Source organism: Cicer arietinum, chromosome 6 (assembly GCF_000331145.2).
Source record: "Cicer arietinum cultivar CDC Frontier isolate Library 1 chromosome 6, Cicar.CDCFrontier_v2.0, whole genome shotgun sequence".
Taxonomy (NCBI): Eukaryota; Viridiplantae; Streptophyta; class Magnoliopsida; order Fabales; family Fabaceae; genus Cicer; species Cicer arietinum.
This window is the reverse complement of record NC_021165.2, coordinates 17,243,046-17,255,931: the sequence shown is the minus strand read 5'-3', so window position 1 is coordinate 17,255,931 and position 12,886 is coordinate 17,243,046. Positions and strand designations below refer to the sequence as shown.

Here is a 12,886-nt window from a genome sequence, read left to right as displayed (position 1 = left end):
ATTTTTCTCCATATTTTTTTTAAGAGCAACATACGATATTTGTAAAAGAAACATACGATCAATTATTACGCATCTTTTCAGTATTAACTTTACGTATTTATGAATGAAATTTATTCTTTTTTTATCAAATAAATGAATTTAATTCTAAAAGGTATAATGAATTTTTGTCTCCTGAATTTTTTTATTAGCACCGTTACACACAAAAAATTGCTGAACGCGTGGCCGGTTATTTAATTTGAAAATTCAGTATTCTAGATGACTATTTGTCTATTTTTATTCTAGATGACTTGAAAATTCAGTATTCTAATTCAATATTCTAATTTCTAATGATATTTAAATTTTTTTTATCCATTTTATTTATTAAATTGGACGGTGAACAATCACGAAAATAAAGCTGAATATAATGTAGTAGTAGTAGTACTAGTTAATCATTAGAGAATGCTGGCAAAATGCATCTAAATAATCATTATACATTACGTTAGATTATTTCTCTTTTGTTAAGAATACATTGAGAGTGTACTCATTGCGTATAGTATTAGATAAGAACAAAAAACTCACTCATCATCTTAAAACTCACAGAACACAACAAAAATGGTTACGAGACCGCTTGGAAGGGTAATGCAGACTAAACACTTTTTTAGCACAAATTAATTAATTAAATTTATCACTTAATTTGAGTTTGTATATTATAAAATTTAAATAATCCAAAATAACTTTTGTAAATCAACGGCAATTAATATTGATAATATTATTAGTATAAAATAGTTTATTAGAAAAATAGTTAAAGATTAACATGAAGGAAACAAATAAAAAAGTAAACAAATCAGATTATATAGTTAATGAGTATCATTTTTAAATAATAATTTTGAGTAAAATATTATTTATATAATATCATAAAGACAAATGTTTTTACCTAGATGCTTCCTTGTTACAAATAAAATATATAAAGTTTTTCATATTACTATTATATGTTGATTGAAATTTGAAAGTAATTATATTTAACAATTTGATAATTAACTTTGTCATACTCCGAAAAAGAAAAATGTGTCCATAATTCCATCTTAAGGATTGGAATATACTCTTATTGTAGGCATCACAATGGTCAGAAATTTCATTGAATTTGTTAAGAATTCAGTTGATATTAAGAAAATTAACTAGTTAATTTTTAATTTGGAACATTTTAATTATTAATTCTGTAAAAAAGGAAGTATTATAAAGTACTATGTGGTGGCCGGGACCTTAATACGTGAGAGAGGAGTTGCTACACACCATATTTAAGATTTCTTTTTATCTTTTGAAAATATTTTGTATTTTTATTTTTTAATAAAATTTGTGTTCATTTTGTCTTGATAAGAAACTCTCAAAATTGACAACTGTATTGTAGAGAAGATGAAATATCAGTTTTTGAAAATACATTTACAAAAATAATAAAAAAAAATGTATTTTTTAATATTTTTATTATTTTTAAAAATATAGACAATTAATTTTTTTTACATCCTTATTAACAAAAAGTAAAATTAACACAAATATTATATATTATAAAATAAAAAATAAAAAATATTTTCACAAAGTAAACTGACCCTAATTTTTAAAAAATGTTTTTCTAATGAAAAATATTAATATAATTAATTTATCTCTATTTGGTAGGATGTGTAGTAATGACATTGATTATGATTATATTGTGTGCTTAAAAAAAATACGATTATATTGTGTGCTTAAAAAAAAAATACGATTCTATTGTGGATGCTTCTATATTGAACTCATCATTTCTACTTTCTAGATCAAATAATTTCTATTTTATATTTCTATATATATTTTTAGAGGCTTCAACTAGACTCTACTACTTTTATATAAATGTATCATTTTCCTCATCGTTTTCCTATGTTCTTCTAAGTCTCTTATATATATATATATATATATATATATTCTCTCTTTCATTCTTAGACAGAAAATGGCCATGAGTGTAGATCATGATGAAGGTGTTCATTTGGGTTTGGTGTGGGAAAATGAGGCAGTGGATCTCACAAATTCTGATACCTCAGGTGAGAGTAGCAAACAGAAGTTAGAAATGAAAGCAATGAGAGAGAAAGAAGGAATTAAGAAGCGAAGTGATGGTGAAGGGAAAGATGGTAAGTATCGTGATTCTGATCATGAAATACATATATGGACTGAGAGAGAAAGGAGAAAGAAAATGAGGAACATGTTCTCTGGCCTTCATGCTTTGCTTCCTCAGCTTCCTTCTAAGGTAAATCATATATGTCATAGCTTTCTTATCTTTTTCAATTTCGACAATTAGGAAATATAGAAAAGGATACTCTATCTATTTCTCAATATACTATTTTAATTTTCTCCTTATTAAGTTCCAAACAATACAAAATAATCATTACATAAGTGTAAGCACAATTTTTTTTTTGGTTCTTTTCTCATGCATCACCCTTAAAATCCCTAATCTAGGGTTGTTTAAAGGACACAAGAAAATGTTGAATATCTTCACGCACTATATATATACAATGACAGACTTGAACTATTAGCTCTCTGTGATCACTTCAATTGTGTATTTTGATTGTTAGACTAATCTAATTATCAATGTTAATTGTTGGATTAATCAAACAATTTAGTAACAATCTGATATAAAAGTTAATCTTAATAATTAAGTTAATTCAATAGTTCAAATACAATTAGGAGACTTCAAAGAACATACGATTGATTTAGAGGTTTCTGAAGTTGAAATTACAATTCCTCATCTCTCTCTACATTTAAGTTTTTGGTATTTGTTCACAATAATAAATAAATAAACAAAGACTAAAAGAAATCTTATTTTTAGGCAAGACTAAATGAAATATATCACTTGAAAAAGAGTAATACAATCTTAAATACTTCAATTATGTTTATTTGTTATTTACTTATTTAGGATGTACTAGGCACACAGTAACAGAGCCAGCCCATGGACTTAATGTGGTCTATTTTATTTTATTATTTCTATTTATTATAATTATTATAACTGTAATTTTAGTTTTAATTATAATTATAATTATAATTATAATTATTATTATTATTAATATTATTATTATTATTATTATTACACTAAGCAAATTTTGACTTAATGGGATTTTTGGGCATGATTTAAAACTTTGAAACAATAATTTTTGGGGGGAAATCTTCAAGTAATAACTTTCAGTATACAAGATTACTAACTAATTGCACACATATTAATTTTCCTAATTTAATAAAAAAAATTAATTAATTTACTAAACGTTTACTTTTTTTTTTCATTTAATTTTGTATAATATTTTTTATGTTGAAAATGATAGCATTAAATAGAGTTACTTAGTTAAATTTTTCTTATATTTTAGCCCACAGTAACAAACTACATTTTTTTCTTCTTATATTTGAGTCCAATAGTATCTTTTCATAAAAGTTTTTGTAAAAATACTAAAAATAAAATTATTTTTTTATAAAAAATAGAAAATAAGTACATCATTGATGAATATAACTTATTTCAACTATATCCATGGCAGCAAGACAACCATCAGAATAAAACTTTGGTGTCACAATGATTTTCTTTTGCAGGCTGATAAGTCAACCATTGTGGATGCAGCAGTGAAGCACATAAAAAATCTACAACAAACTTTGGAAAAGCTAGAAAAGGAGAAAGAAAAAAGGCTCAAATCTGTGTCCTCATTTGGGAGTGAATCATCTATAATCAACTCTCATTGGCATCCCTATGAGTCAAGGGAAGCAATCATAGCTGATCAAGGATCCTCAAATTATAACTTTCCTTCAAATGCAATTGTAACTTCAAATCCTTCAAATGCATTTTCAACACCTCCACCACAAGTAGCCTTTCAAACATGGTCTTCTCAAAATGTTGTGTTGAACATTTGTGGAGGTGAAGCACAATTTTGCATTTGTGCAACTAAGAAGCCAGGACTAATGACCACAATTGCTTTTGTGTTGGAGAAACATAGGATTGATGTTATATCTGCCAACATTGTGTGCAATGGAAATGGAAACTTCTACATGATTCTAGCTCATGTAAGTTTCAAACTTCCTCCCCTCTTTTATCATTTTTTATATTCAATAATATATTTCCAAAATCGAAAATTATTTGACATGTTATTGAAGTGCGTTAAAATTAACGGTTTGAATACATTTATTATACGACGTTAATTTTAATGTACTTCAATAATATATCTAATAATTTTTATTTAAATATAATTTTTTAATATAAGAGTCAAATTTGTGAAATATATTATGAGTAAAACGTTGAACGAGTGTAATATTAATGTATCATTTCATTAGTGTAATTTGATTCTCCTAAGTATATATGTGTATACAAAAAATAGCACAATGTAATTAATTGTGTTAATATTGCAGGCGAAACAAGCTTCTCATCAGTTGCAAGATGCAAATTCAATGGAGGAAACATACAAGCAAGCGGCTGGAGAAATTATGATATTGATATCATAAGATTTTGATGATAGAACTTGTCTTACCATCTCGTATAATTTTTATTTTTCCCCGAAAACAATTAGAAATGGCCAAACTTGGATGGTCCTAAGAGCAAACGGGTACAATCTTTCGTTTTTATGGCGTTCGAACTATTTTACAGCCTTATGTGTTTGCTTTTCTAATATAAACAAGTTTATTTAAATTAATTATTAAGTTTAATCTTTTTTCATTCAATTAAGTTTACTCTTTAATATTAACAAATGGAAATATATCCATTTTTATCCTTTGAAGTATATTGTGTAAAAAGATTAAATATTGAATATATAAAAGAAATGTCTATATATTAATTATCTTAAAATTTTAGATAATTATGTAATATAAAAAATATTTTATAGTTCTAGAATATTTGACCTGTTATTATCTCTTATTAAAAAAACATTTGAAGTACGTCCATAATAACATAAATACTTTTACTCAAAATAAATGGCACTCTAAATCTCATTATATAGAATTAGATGTCTAAATGACACTTATAATGAATGCTATGATTACCCTACAGAAACAAATTAAACATTCTTTTTTATTTCTCCAACAGAAAAGAAGAAATATTGTAACCAAAAAAATAAATAAATAAATACTCAAAGTAATATACATTGTTATATGTTGAGATTACTTTAGCTACCAATCTTAAAAGATAATCCTTTCATGCTATTAGAATTTGAGTTGCGACTAAGTCAAAGAACTTTTCATTTATAAATATATCTCATCTAACATGAAATTCTTAACACACCTCTCACACCAAATATTGAAAATCTAGAGTGTCATTCAAGTAACATTATGTCTTTTGCAAGAGTTTTACAACAATCTGAGTCTGAGGCCTTTAATCACATCTTGTTCTTTTTCTCGCCGTCTCAGACTCGACTCTTCATTCGCAACTTGTAAACAAAGTTGAGTTATTTTCTCGTACCTTTCCTCTTCCTATGTCATTTTCCACAGTTTCTCACAAACAAGCGAGTCTTGGACATTCTCATACTGCAAATCTTTATAAGGTTGGTGAGTTTTTTACAACTCGACCTTTTTGCAATATTTGAATCTGTTGTTCCTTTAATGCCAAAAATGCTTCTAAATCTTCAATGCTAAAGAAAGGCTACGATATTATCATCTCTCTAGGGTAAGGAATTGTTACAAATTCTTATGTTAAAAGGTTTACAAAGTTTTCAATTTTTAGGAATAAAATATCTCCATGAATGATTACGGCCATCCTATCCATCAAAGTATCTCATTTTCCATCCTTTGCTAACTATGTGGCTCTCTCTTCTAGATATTTTCTTCAAAACCCCAATGAAGATTATTACTCTTATGTGTTTTTTTTCATCTTGCCGTGTCAGATATTTTAGACTTTAATTTATATCTTGTTTCTTCTATATGTCAATTACATGGTATTTTTATCTAAAAGAAGAAAGGTTTCTTGATTTATTCTCTACCCTAACTTGGATGCTGGGGCGTCAATATATTATTAACACAAATGAAATGCTTCTTAGGACACAACTCATGCTAAAGATATAGTTAAATTTTGCATTTTCAATTTTATAAAAAAAATTGTGAATTGAATTTTTATAATGAATTAATTTAAACAACTCTATGCTTGTCCTGTCATGGGCCAATTTAGCTTTTGAGCATTTACTTATCTCACTCTAACCATTTTCATTCTTCAAACTTGTGAGGTCACTTGGTGCATACATCATTGAATACTATTGTTCGCAATCAGATATACATACACTAAGACTATTTTTTTTTGGGTGTCCTTAAAAGCCTTTTTGCCTATCTTATTATTATTATTATTATTATTATTATTATTATTATTATTATTATTATTATTATTATTTTTTATTTTTATTTTTTTTTTATTTTTTTATATAAAGGTAACTTTAAAGTGAATTATCAACAACTACTAATTTTGACGTATAAAAACTACTGTTAATATTGGTTGGAACCTTTTACTAGACAAATTTATTCTTAATAATTCATTTTTTTCAAATTTAAATTTAAACTTATTTAAACACCATAATTGTAGAAAACTCCAAAACTTATTTACCAATTGTAGTCGGACGTTAATATTTACAAATTTGTCTTTAACAACACAATCTTTTCAAAATTTAAACTTATCAACAGTTTTCAATTTTTATTCTTATACACTACCACATTCTTAATACGAAGTTAACCAATTAGCAACCTCAAATTTAAAACTTTATCTAAGCAACACATTAAAATTTCCACCTAATTCCATGTAAGATTAGTCATTCAAAATTTAGGTCATGGCTTAAAACACAAAAAGGGGATAGATGCTCAACAACTTCAAGGGCGTGTATAGAAAACTTAAGGCCTTAGGCAAATTTTTTTAAAAGAGATAAGAGTATTTTTATTTTTTTACTAAAAAAGAGAGAAATAATATTATAATAAAATTTCAATTGTCATATATTAATCTTCTATTTTTTTAGTAACAAAATAAGTCATTAAAATTTAATAATAAAACGAATTCTAACATTTCATTATTAGTATATAAGAAGTTTAATTTACTCAACTAATGATATTACATAGGATTAGAAAAATTGCAGGAATAATGTTAAAGTTCTATCATTTACTTATAGATAAACATAAATAATAGTTGCATTTTGGAAATTAAAAATCATTTAAACTTACTTGATTAACTTAAGTGATATATTATTGTTTTGCAATTTTCAATAGATAATTGTGGTAGAAATCCACTTGATGATTGCACGACAGGTAAAATTAAAAAATAAAATAAGGAATTGTTTGTCAAATAAAGGCATAAAAATAGAGGTCAGTAATATTTGTGGCCATTGCATATATAAGCTATTCCTATTTTCTTTTTCATCAAATAATTTTTGCGACAATTTAAATATATGGCTAGTTGGCTACTCCCACTAGATGATATTGTGTCTCATATTGCATGTCCAAATAAGAATTTGTTTAAACTAATTCTATGTATCTATACAGCATAATTCTTTTGAAAAATTGAGGCTTAAGGCCATGGCCTTATGCATTACACTGCCCTGAGGCTCAACAAGGTTAGCAAATAATAATAATAATAATAATAATAATAATAATAATAATAATAGCAAATAATAATAATAATAATAATAATAATAATAATAATAATAATAATAATAATAATAATAATAATAATAATAATAATAATAATAATAATAATAATAATATTTAAACTATTATTATTTTATTATTTCCCAATAAGATGCAACCTTGCCTCAATGTTTTTTTTATGACCAATATTTAATTACTATAGTTAATACTATTAATATTTTATTAAAAGTATGTATTAAATCTGCGCTTTTCTTATCACCTCATTCATTCCCTCAATGACATATTGATATGACATTAATAATGAAGGCAAATCACGTATAAAAACTAATAATAAAATTAAATAAAAATTACAACTCACAAATATCGATATTGTTAGATTAAAGATGATATCTCAATTAATCTCATTTATATATAAAAAATAAAAAATAAATCACACACTTTAAATCTAATAAAAATTATCGAAGCTTAAAATAGTGTTTTCTTTTTCTAAATAAAACTTACAATAGTTACCATCGTACGAATGTATTAAAAAAATAAAAGGTGTTTCCAAGAGTTGGATTTTGTACCCCATTTAAACTTATACTTCTCCATTTAAAAAATTTATGCTTAAACTTCTGAAAATATCCCTAACCTTACGATAAAAATAAAAAAAATATTTGGTAGTACTCACAATCAGAAAAAAGAAATTATCGGAAATTTCAAATTTCATTCATGAAATTTCCGTTGGTTATTTTTTAAAATAAAAAATTTCAATTTTGAAATTTTCGATAGTTATTTTTCAATATCGGAAATTTCAAATTTCCTGTTGAAACTCCCAAAAGTTACAATTTCAAAAATGAAATTTCTGGCATTGAAAAATAACTACCGAAATTTTCAAATTCCAGTTGAAACTCCTCGAAGTTTAATTACTTTCTGAAATTTTTGGTACAATTTTTGTTTTAATTTTTAATATTTTTTTTTACATTTATTTCATATTCAATTAATTTTTAACGAGGAGCGAAAAATATAATTGAATATTCTCGAGTTCAACCTACTACATAATCTAATAGGAGAGCTACCATTGAAAAAATGAGAAAGAGAAATACACAGATACAACAACAGGATTATAAAATTAAAAAATAAAAAAGTTAAAAAAAAGTCAAAAAAAAAGTTAAGAAAAATAAATTAAAAAAAACAAAATAATACTTACCAAAAATTTTGAAATTTTCAGTAGAGTAAAATTTACTACCAGAAATTTTAAAGTACAAAACTTCTAGTAGTATAAATAATGTACGAAAATTGTCTGTATCAGATATTTGTAGGAAAAATATTACTTACAGAAAATTTTGGTGACGAGTGAGATTTTGAATTAATTTTTTTTTATTACTAATTTAATGAAAGTTGAAGGAACAAATTTGAATTTTTAATATTTTAAGAGATACAAATCTAATTAAAGGGGTACAAAATTCAATTTTTTGTGCCTCTATTATTTTGAAGAGATCTCAATTTTGGCTGGGCCTAGTGAGTCTAAAAGCCCGTTGGGCCTATTGGGACGGACTAGGCCTCTTTTTATTTAAGTTTAATAAAAATTTAAAAAAGTTTTCCCTCTCACCCCCTTACATCTCATAAATACTTCAATTTTCCAATTTTTTTTATTTCTTTTAATTTTAACTCTATATTAACAAATTCATATGAGATTTATCCAAAGTGAATTAAAAAGTGTATATATTAACTTTTAATTTTTCAGATCAATTAAGATAAATCTTGTCTGGATTGGTTAGTCCAATGAAAGTTAAAGAAAAAAAAAATAAAGAGTTTTTTAAAATGTACTGAGGTAGCAACAAAAGTCTCCAAATTAAAATAGAGAAATTTTATATTGTATCTCTACTGATATACCTATACCCCATAATATTTTTAAAATATCAACTTTATTCTTTAATTTTTTTTACTATTTTACAAATTCAAATTCAGCTTCTTTTTTTACCATTCAAATATTTTCCGATCAATTAATCCAAGTTTTCCAGTACATAAAAGATTTTTGAAAATTACCGAAAAACTTTTTATTAATTTTTCAGTAGAGAAGGTTGAAACCAGAAACCTTTAAAAAAAGTTTTTCAATGTAGAAGGTTGAAAATGTAAACTACCGGAAAACGTTTTCACAAAGTTTTCAGTTCAGAAGAGTTTGCTAGAAAATTTGTAAAAAGTTTTTTGGTACACAACTTTTTTCGAAAAAATTATTTTATTTATTTATATAAATTTTAACAAATATAAATAAACCACTACTATTATGTGATAAAATATGCGTCGATACTATCAACTTTTTGACACATATCAGGTATAAATAATTATAGGTAATATTAATATTGTAAAAACCTATTATTGTGATTAATGATTAATGATTATAATTTATTTTATATTTTACTTCAAGTATTTGATATACTAGAAACTGTTGTGAATTTGGTTAGTTGAAATTGGTATAAAAAACAAAATGACGATTATAACCACTAGATTAGATAAAGAGACATGAGAGAGATGGTGAAGAATAAATTAATATTAGGTTGTGATAAAGGAAAAAAATATAAATGTGTTGATAGTTTAACTCAATGTTCATAAAAAAAGTGTGGTTTTCCTTTCAAGTTTAGATCAAAACCATTAAAATATGGTTTATGATGGACATTTAAAGTAATTTGTAAAGTTCACAACCATGAATTACTTGATATTTTGGAGGGACATGCATTTGTTGGATGTTTAGATGAAGAAGAGAAAAAACATGTTCATCACTTAACAAAATATAATGTTACAAATATGTGAGTGCAAATATGTTAGCTCATCACATTTGTAGGGATAGAAGTCTAATATGGTAAAATTGTATAATTTTCTTAAAATACTTTAACCTGACCAAAAGTGTTTGGGTTGGGCCACCAAATATATGGCTAAATGAGTTTTCTACTTGTCACCCCCACGCCTATACCTTTCATTCCATCATTACACTTAAAAAGACTATTTTACCCATTTTACTAACTATAAAAAAAGGAAATTCCATCATAGAAAATTTTCAAAAAAGAAAATTTCAAAAATTTAGATCTTTTCGAAATATGAAATTTTTACAAAAAATAATGTCATTATTTTGAAACAAATAATGTCAAAGACTCGATGGTTCACGGGATTCTGCAATTCACACCAAGTATCGCATTTTGCTACGTTCTTAATCGATGCAAGAGCCTAGATATCTGTTGCCGAGAGTCATTCTATATTTCAATTTGAATAAAATTCTAAATTTTGGAAACATTGAAATGTATAAATACGTTTTAAAATTTTGGTTTTTAAAACTTTCGAAAAAATTATGTTTTGAATTTTTGAAAGTCTAGAAACTTTTGTTAAAGGTAGTTTTGAAAATTTCAAAATTAATTCAAACTTTCGCAATTTGTTTATTAATTTGAAACATTACGAACGTAATTTTTAATTTTTCAAAAAAAATTCGAAAGTTTCAAACAATACGAAATTTCCGAAATAGGAAAGTTAATTAATATTTTTGAAATAGAAAATTTCAGAAATTTCAAAATAGTAATAGGAAATTATGTAATAGAAAATTTTCGAAATAAGAAATTTTAAAATAATAATGTAACTATTTTGAAATAAAATTTATATTTCGAAAATTTGGGTAAAAGTCTAAATTTTTAAAACTATCGAAACTTTCATCTTGTTCAAAAGTTTCGAAATGTAAAATTATATTTCAATAATTTGGTTTTCAAAACTTTCAAAAAAATTCATGTTTTGAAATTTTGAAAGTTTAAAAACTTTGTATTTTGAAACTTTTGTTAAAGTCGAAATATTGGAAAATATTTTATAAATACATTAAATTGTATTTCAAAAATTACATGTTAATTCAAACTTTTGAAAGTAAATTCATTTTGTATTTCAAAAATTTTATAATGAACCTAAGTTTCGAAAATTTAATTTTTTTTTAATAATTTTTGCTAAATTTTTGAATATGTAAGTGAAATAAAAAGTTCATTTTTATATATAATAAAAAGAGTAAAATAATTTTTTTAAATCTGTTGGAGTGTGAGATATAAATAAGAGTGACATGTAAAAAACTCCTGAAAGAGATTATAACTTGACAGGTCCATTTTTTTCATATTGAGTCAGTAGAGAATGAGAGATTTGGTTTGGTGGAAGTGATTTGATAGTTCTACACTCTCCAACTTCAACTAGTACTTTGTCAAAATAAGTACTACTATAATCTATAAGAGACTAATTACCCTATATATTTGATAACGGCTACCATATGAAGGTAATTTTTAATATGAACAATGGTATCTTACACGTTAATGTTAATTATTATTTGTATTTTTATGACTGATATAGTGACTTAAATTTTATAAGTTTAATTAAAATAAACAAAAGGAATTATATATTTTATATTAAATTGATATCAATTAAATCGTAATTCCATTTATAAAGATGATGAATTTCATAAATTATTTCTTCTTAAAAATATAGTCAATAGAATCTTTCAATGAAGTATTTCATTTTTCGTAATACTCATACTAGAAAAAGTATAAAAAAAAAGGATATAATACTCTTAACACAAATGTTACAATGATGCATCAATCTATCATTTACATTGGCTCATATTAAGAAAAAGGGTGAGAATTGACATACTTTAGAATATTGTTTGGGTACATAGATGACAGAACCGAATGATCAATCCTTTGAAGTCAATTAAATTATTCATAATTAATTATTTAAATTTTGTATTAACGTTGCCTTATGAGTATCCATTATTAATTGAGTTCCTACCTTTTTCTCATGAGTTGGAAATAGATGAAACAGTAAAACAATATTATAAAATTATCTATATTAATTATTTTGTAGTTTTTTTTTATTAATCAATTAGTGTTAACTATTATTATAATATATATATATATATATATATATATATATATGAACTTAATAAATATTTAATAATATTAATTTAAAGATAAAATTAGGATATGTTTGGTTATGCATTGGTGTAAGAATTCTTGTGTTCCAATATGATGTAGACGTGTGAGTTATATGAAATTAGATTTTCAACAATAATACATATAAATTTCAATTTTTCCTATACTTATTTAACAATTAATTTTATTTTTATCTCTCTCTTTCTATAACATCATCAACATATCATATCATATTCTTTTATCCACCTTAAATTTTTTATGGTCTATTTTTTTAGTTAATAGCTCCACTGATTTCAAACACATGCTTCGAATAAATAATTAAATACTATATAATATAAATAAAACTTATTTTGGCATATACATTTTGGTAGCAAATAATATATTAC

General features: G+C 24.5%; 1 protein-coding gene and 1 pseudogene across 1 annotated transcript; one reads left to right on the top strand and one right to left on the bottom strand.

Annotated features, from left to right (window-relative positions):
- The first annotated feature begins 1,933 nt into the window (after positions 1 to 1,933).
- Positions 1,934 to 4,635, top strand: LOC101507106 (transcription factor bHLH95). The gene is made up of 3 exons (XM_004505181.3): positions 1,934 to 2,245; positions 3,571 to 4,035; positions 4,378 to 4,635. Exons 1-3 carry the CDS (start codon positions 1,952 to 1,954, stop codon positions 4,468 to 4,470), a joined length of 852 nt encoding a protein of 283 aa, XP_004505238.1. The 5' UTR covers positions 1,934 to 1,951; the 3' UTR covers positions 4,471 to 4,635.
- A 6,021-nt stretch (positions 4,636 to 10,656) lies between these two features.
- Positions 10,657 to 10,799, bottom strand: LOC113787395 (5.8S ribosomal RNA; annotated as a pseudogene).
- Between the last annotated feature and the right edge of the window lie 2,087 nt (positions 10,800 to 12,886).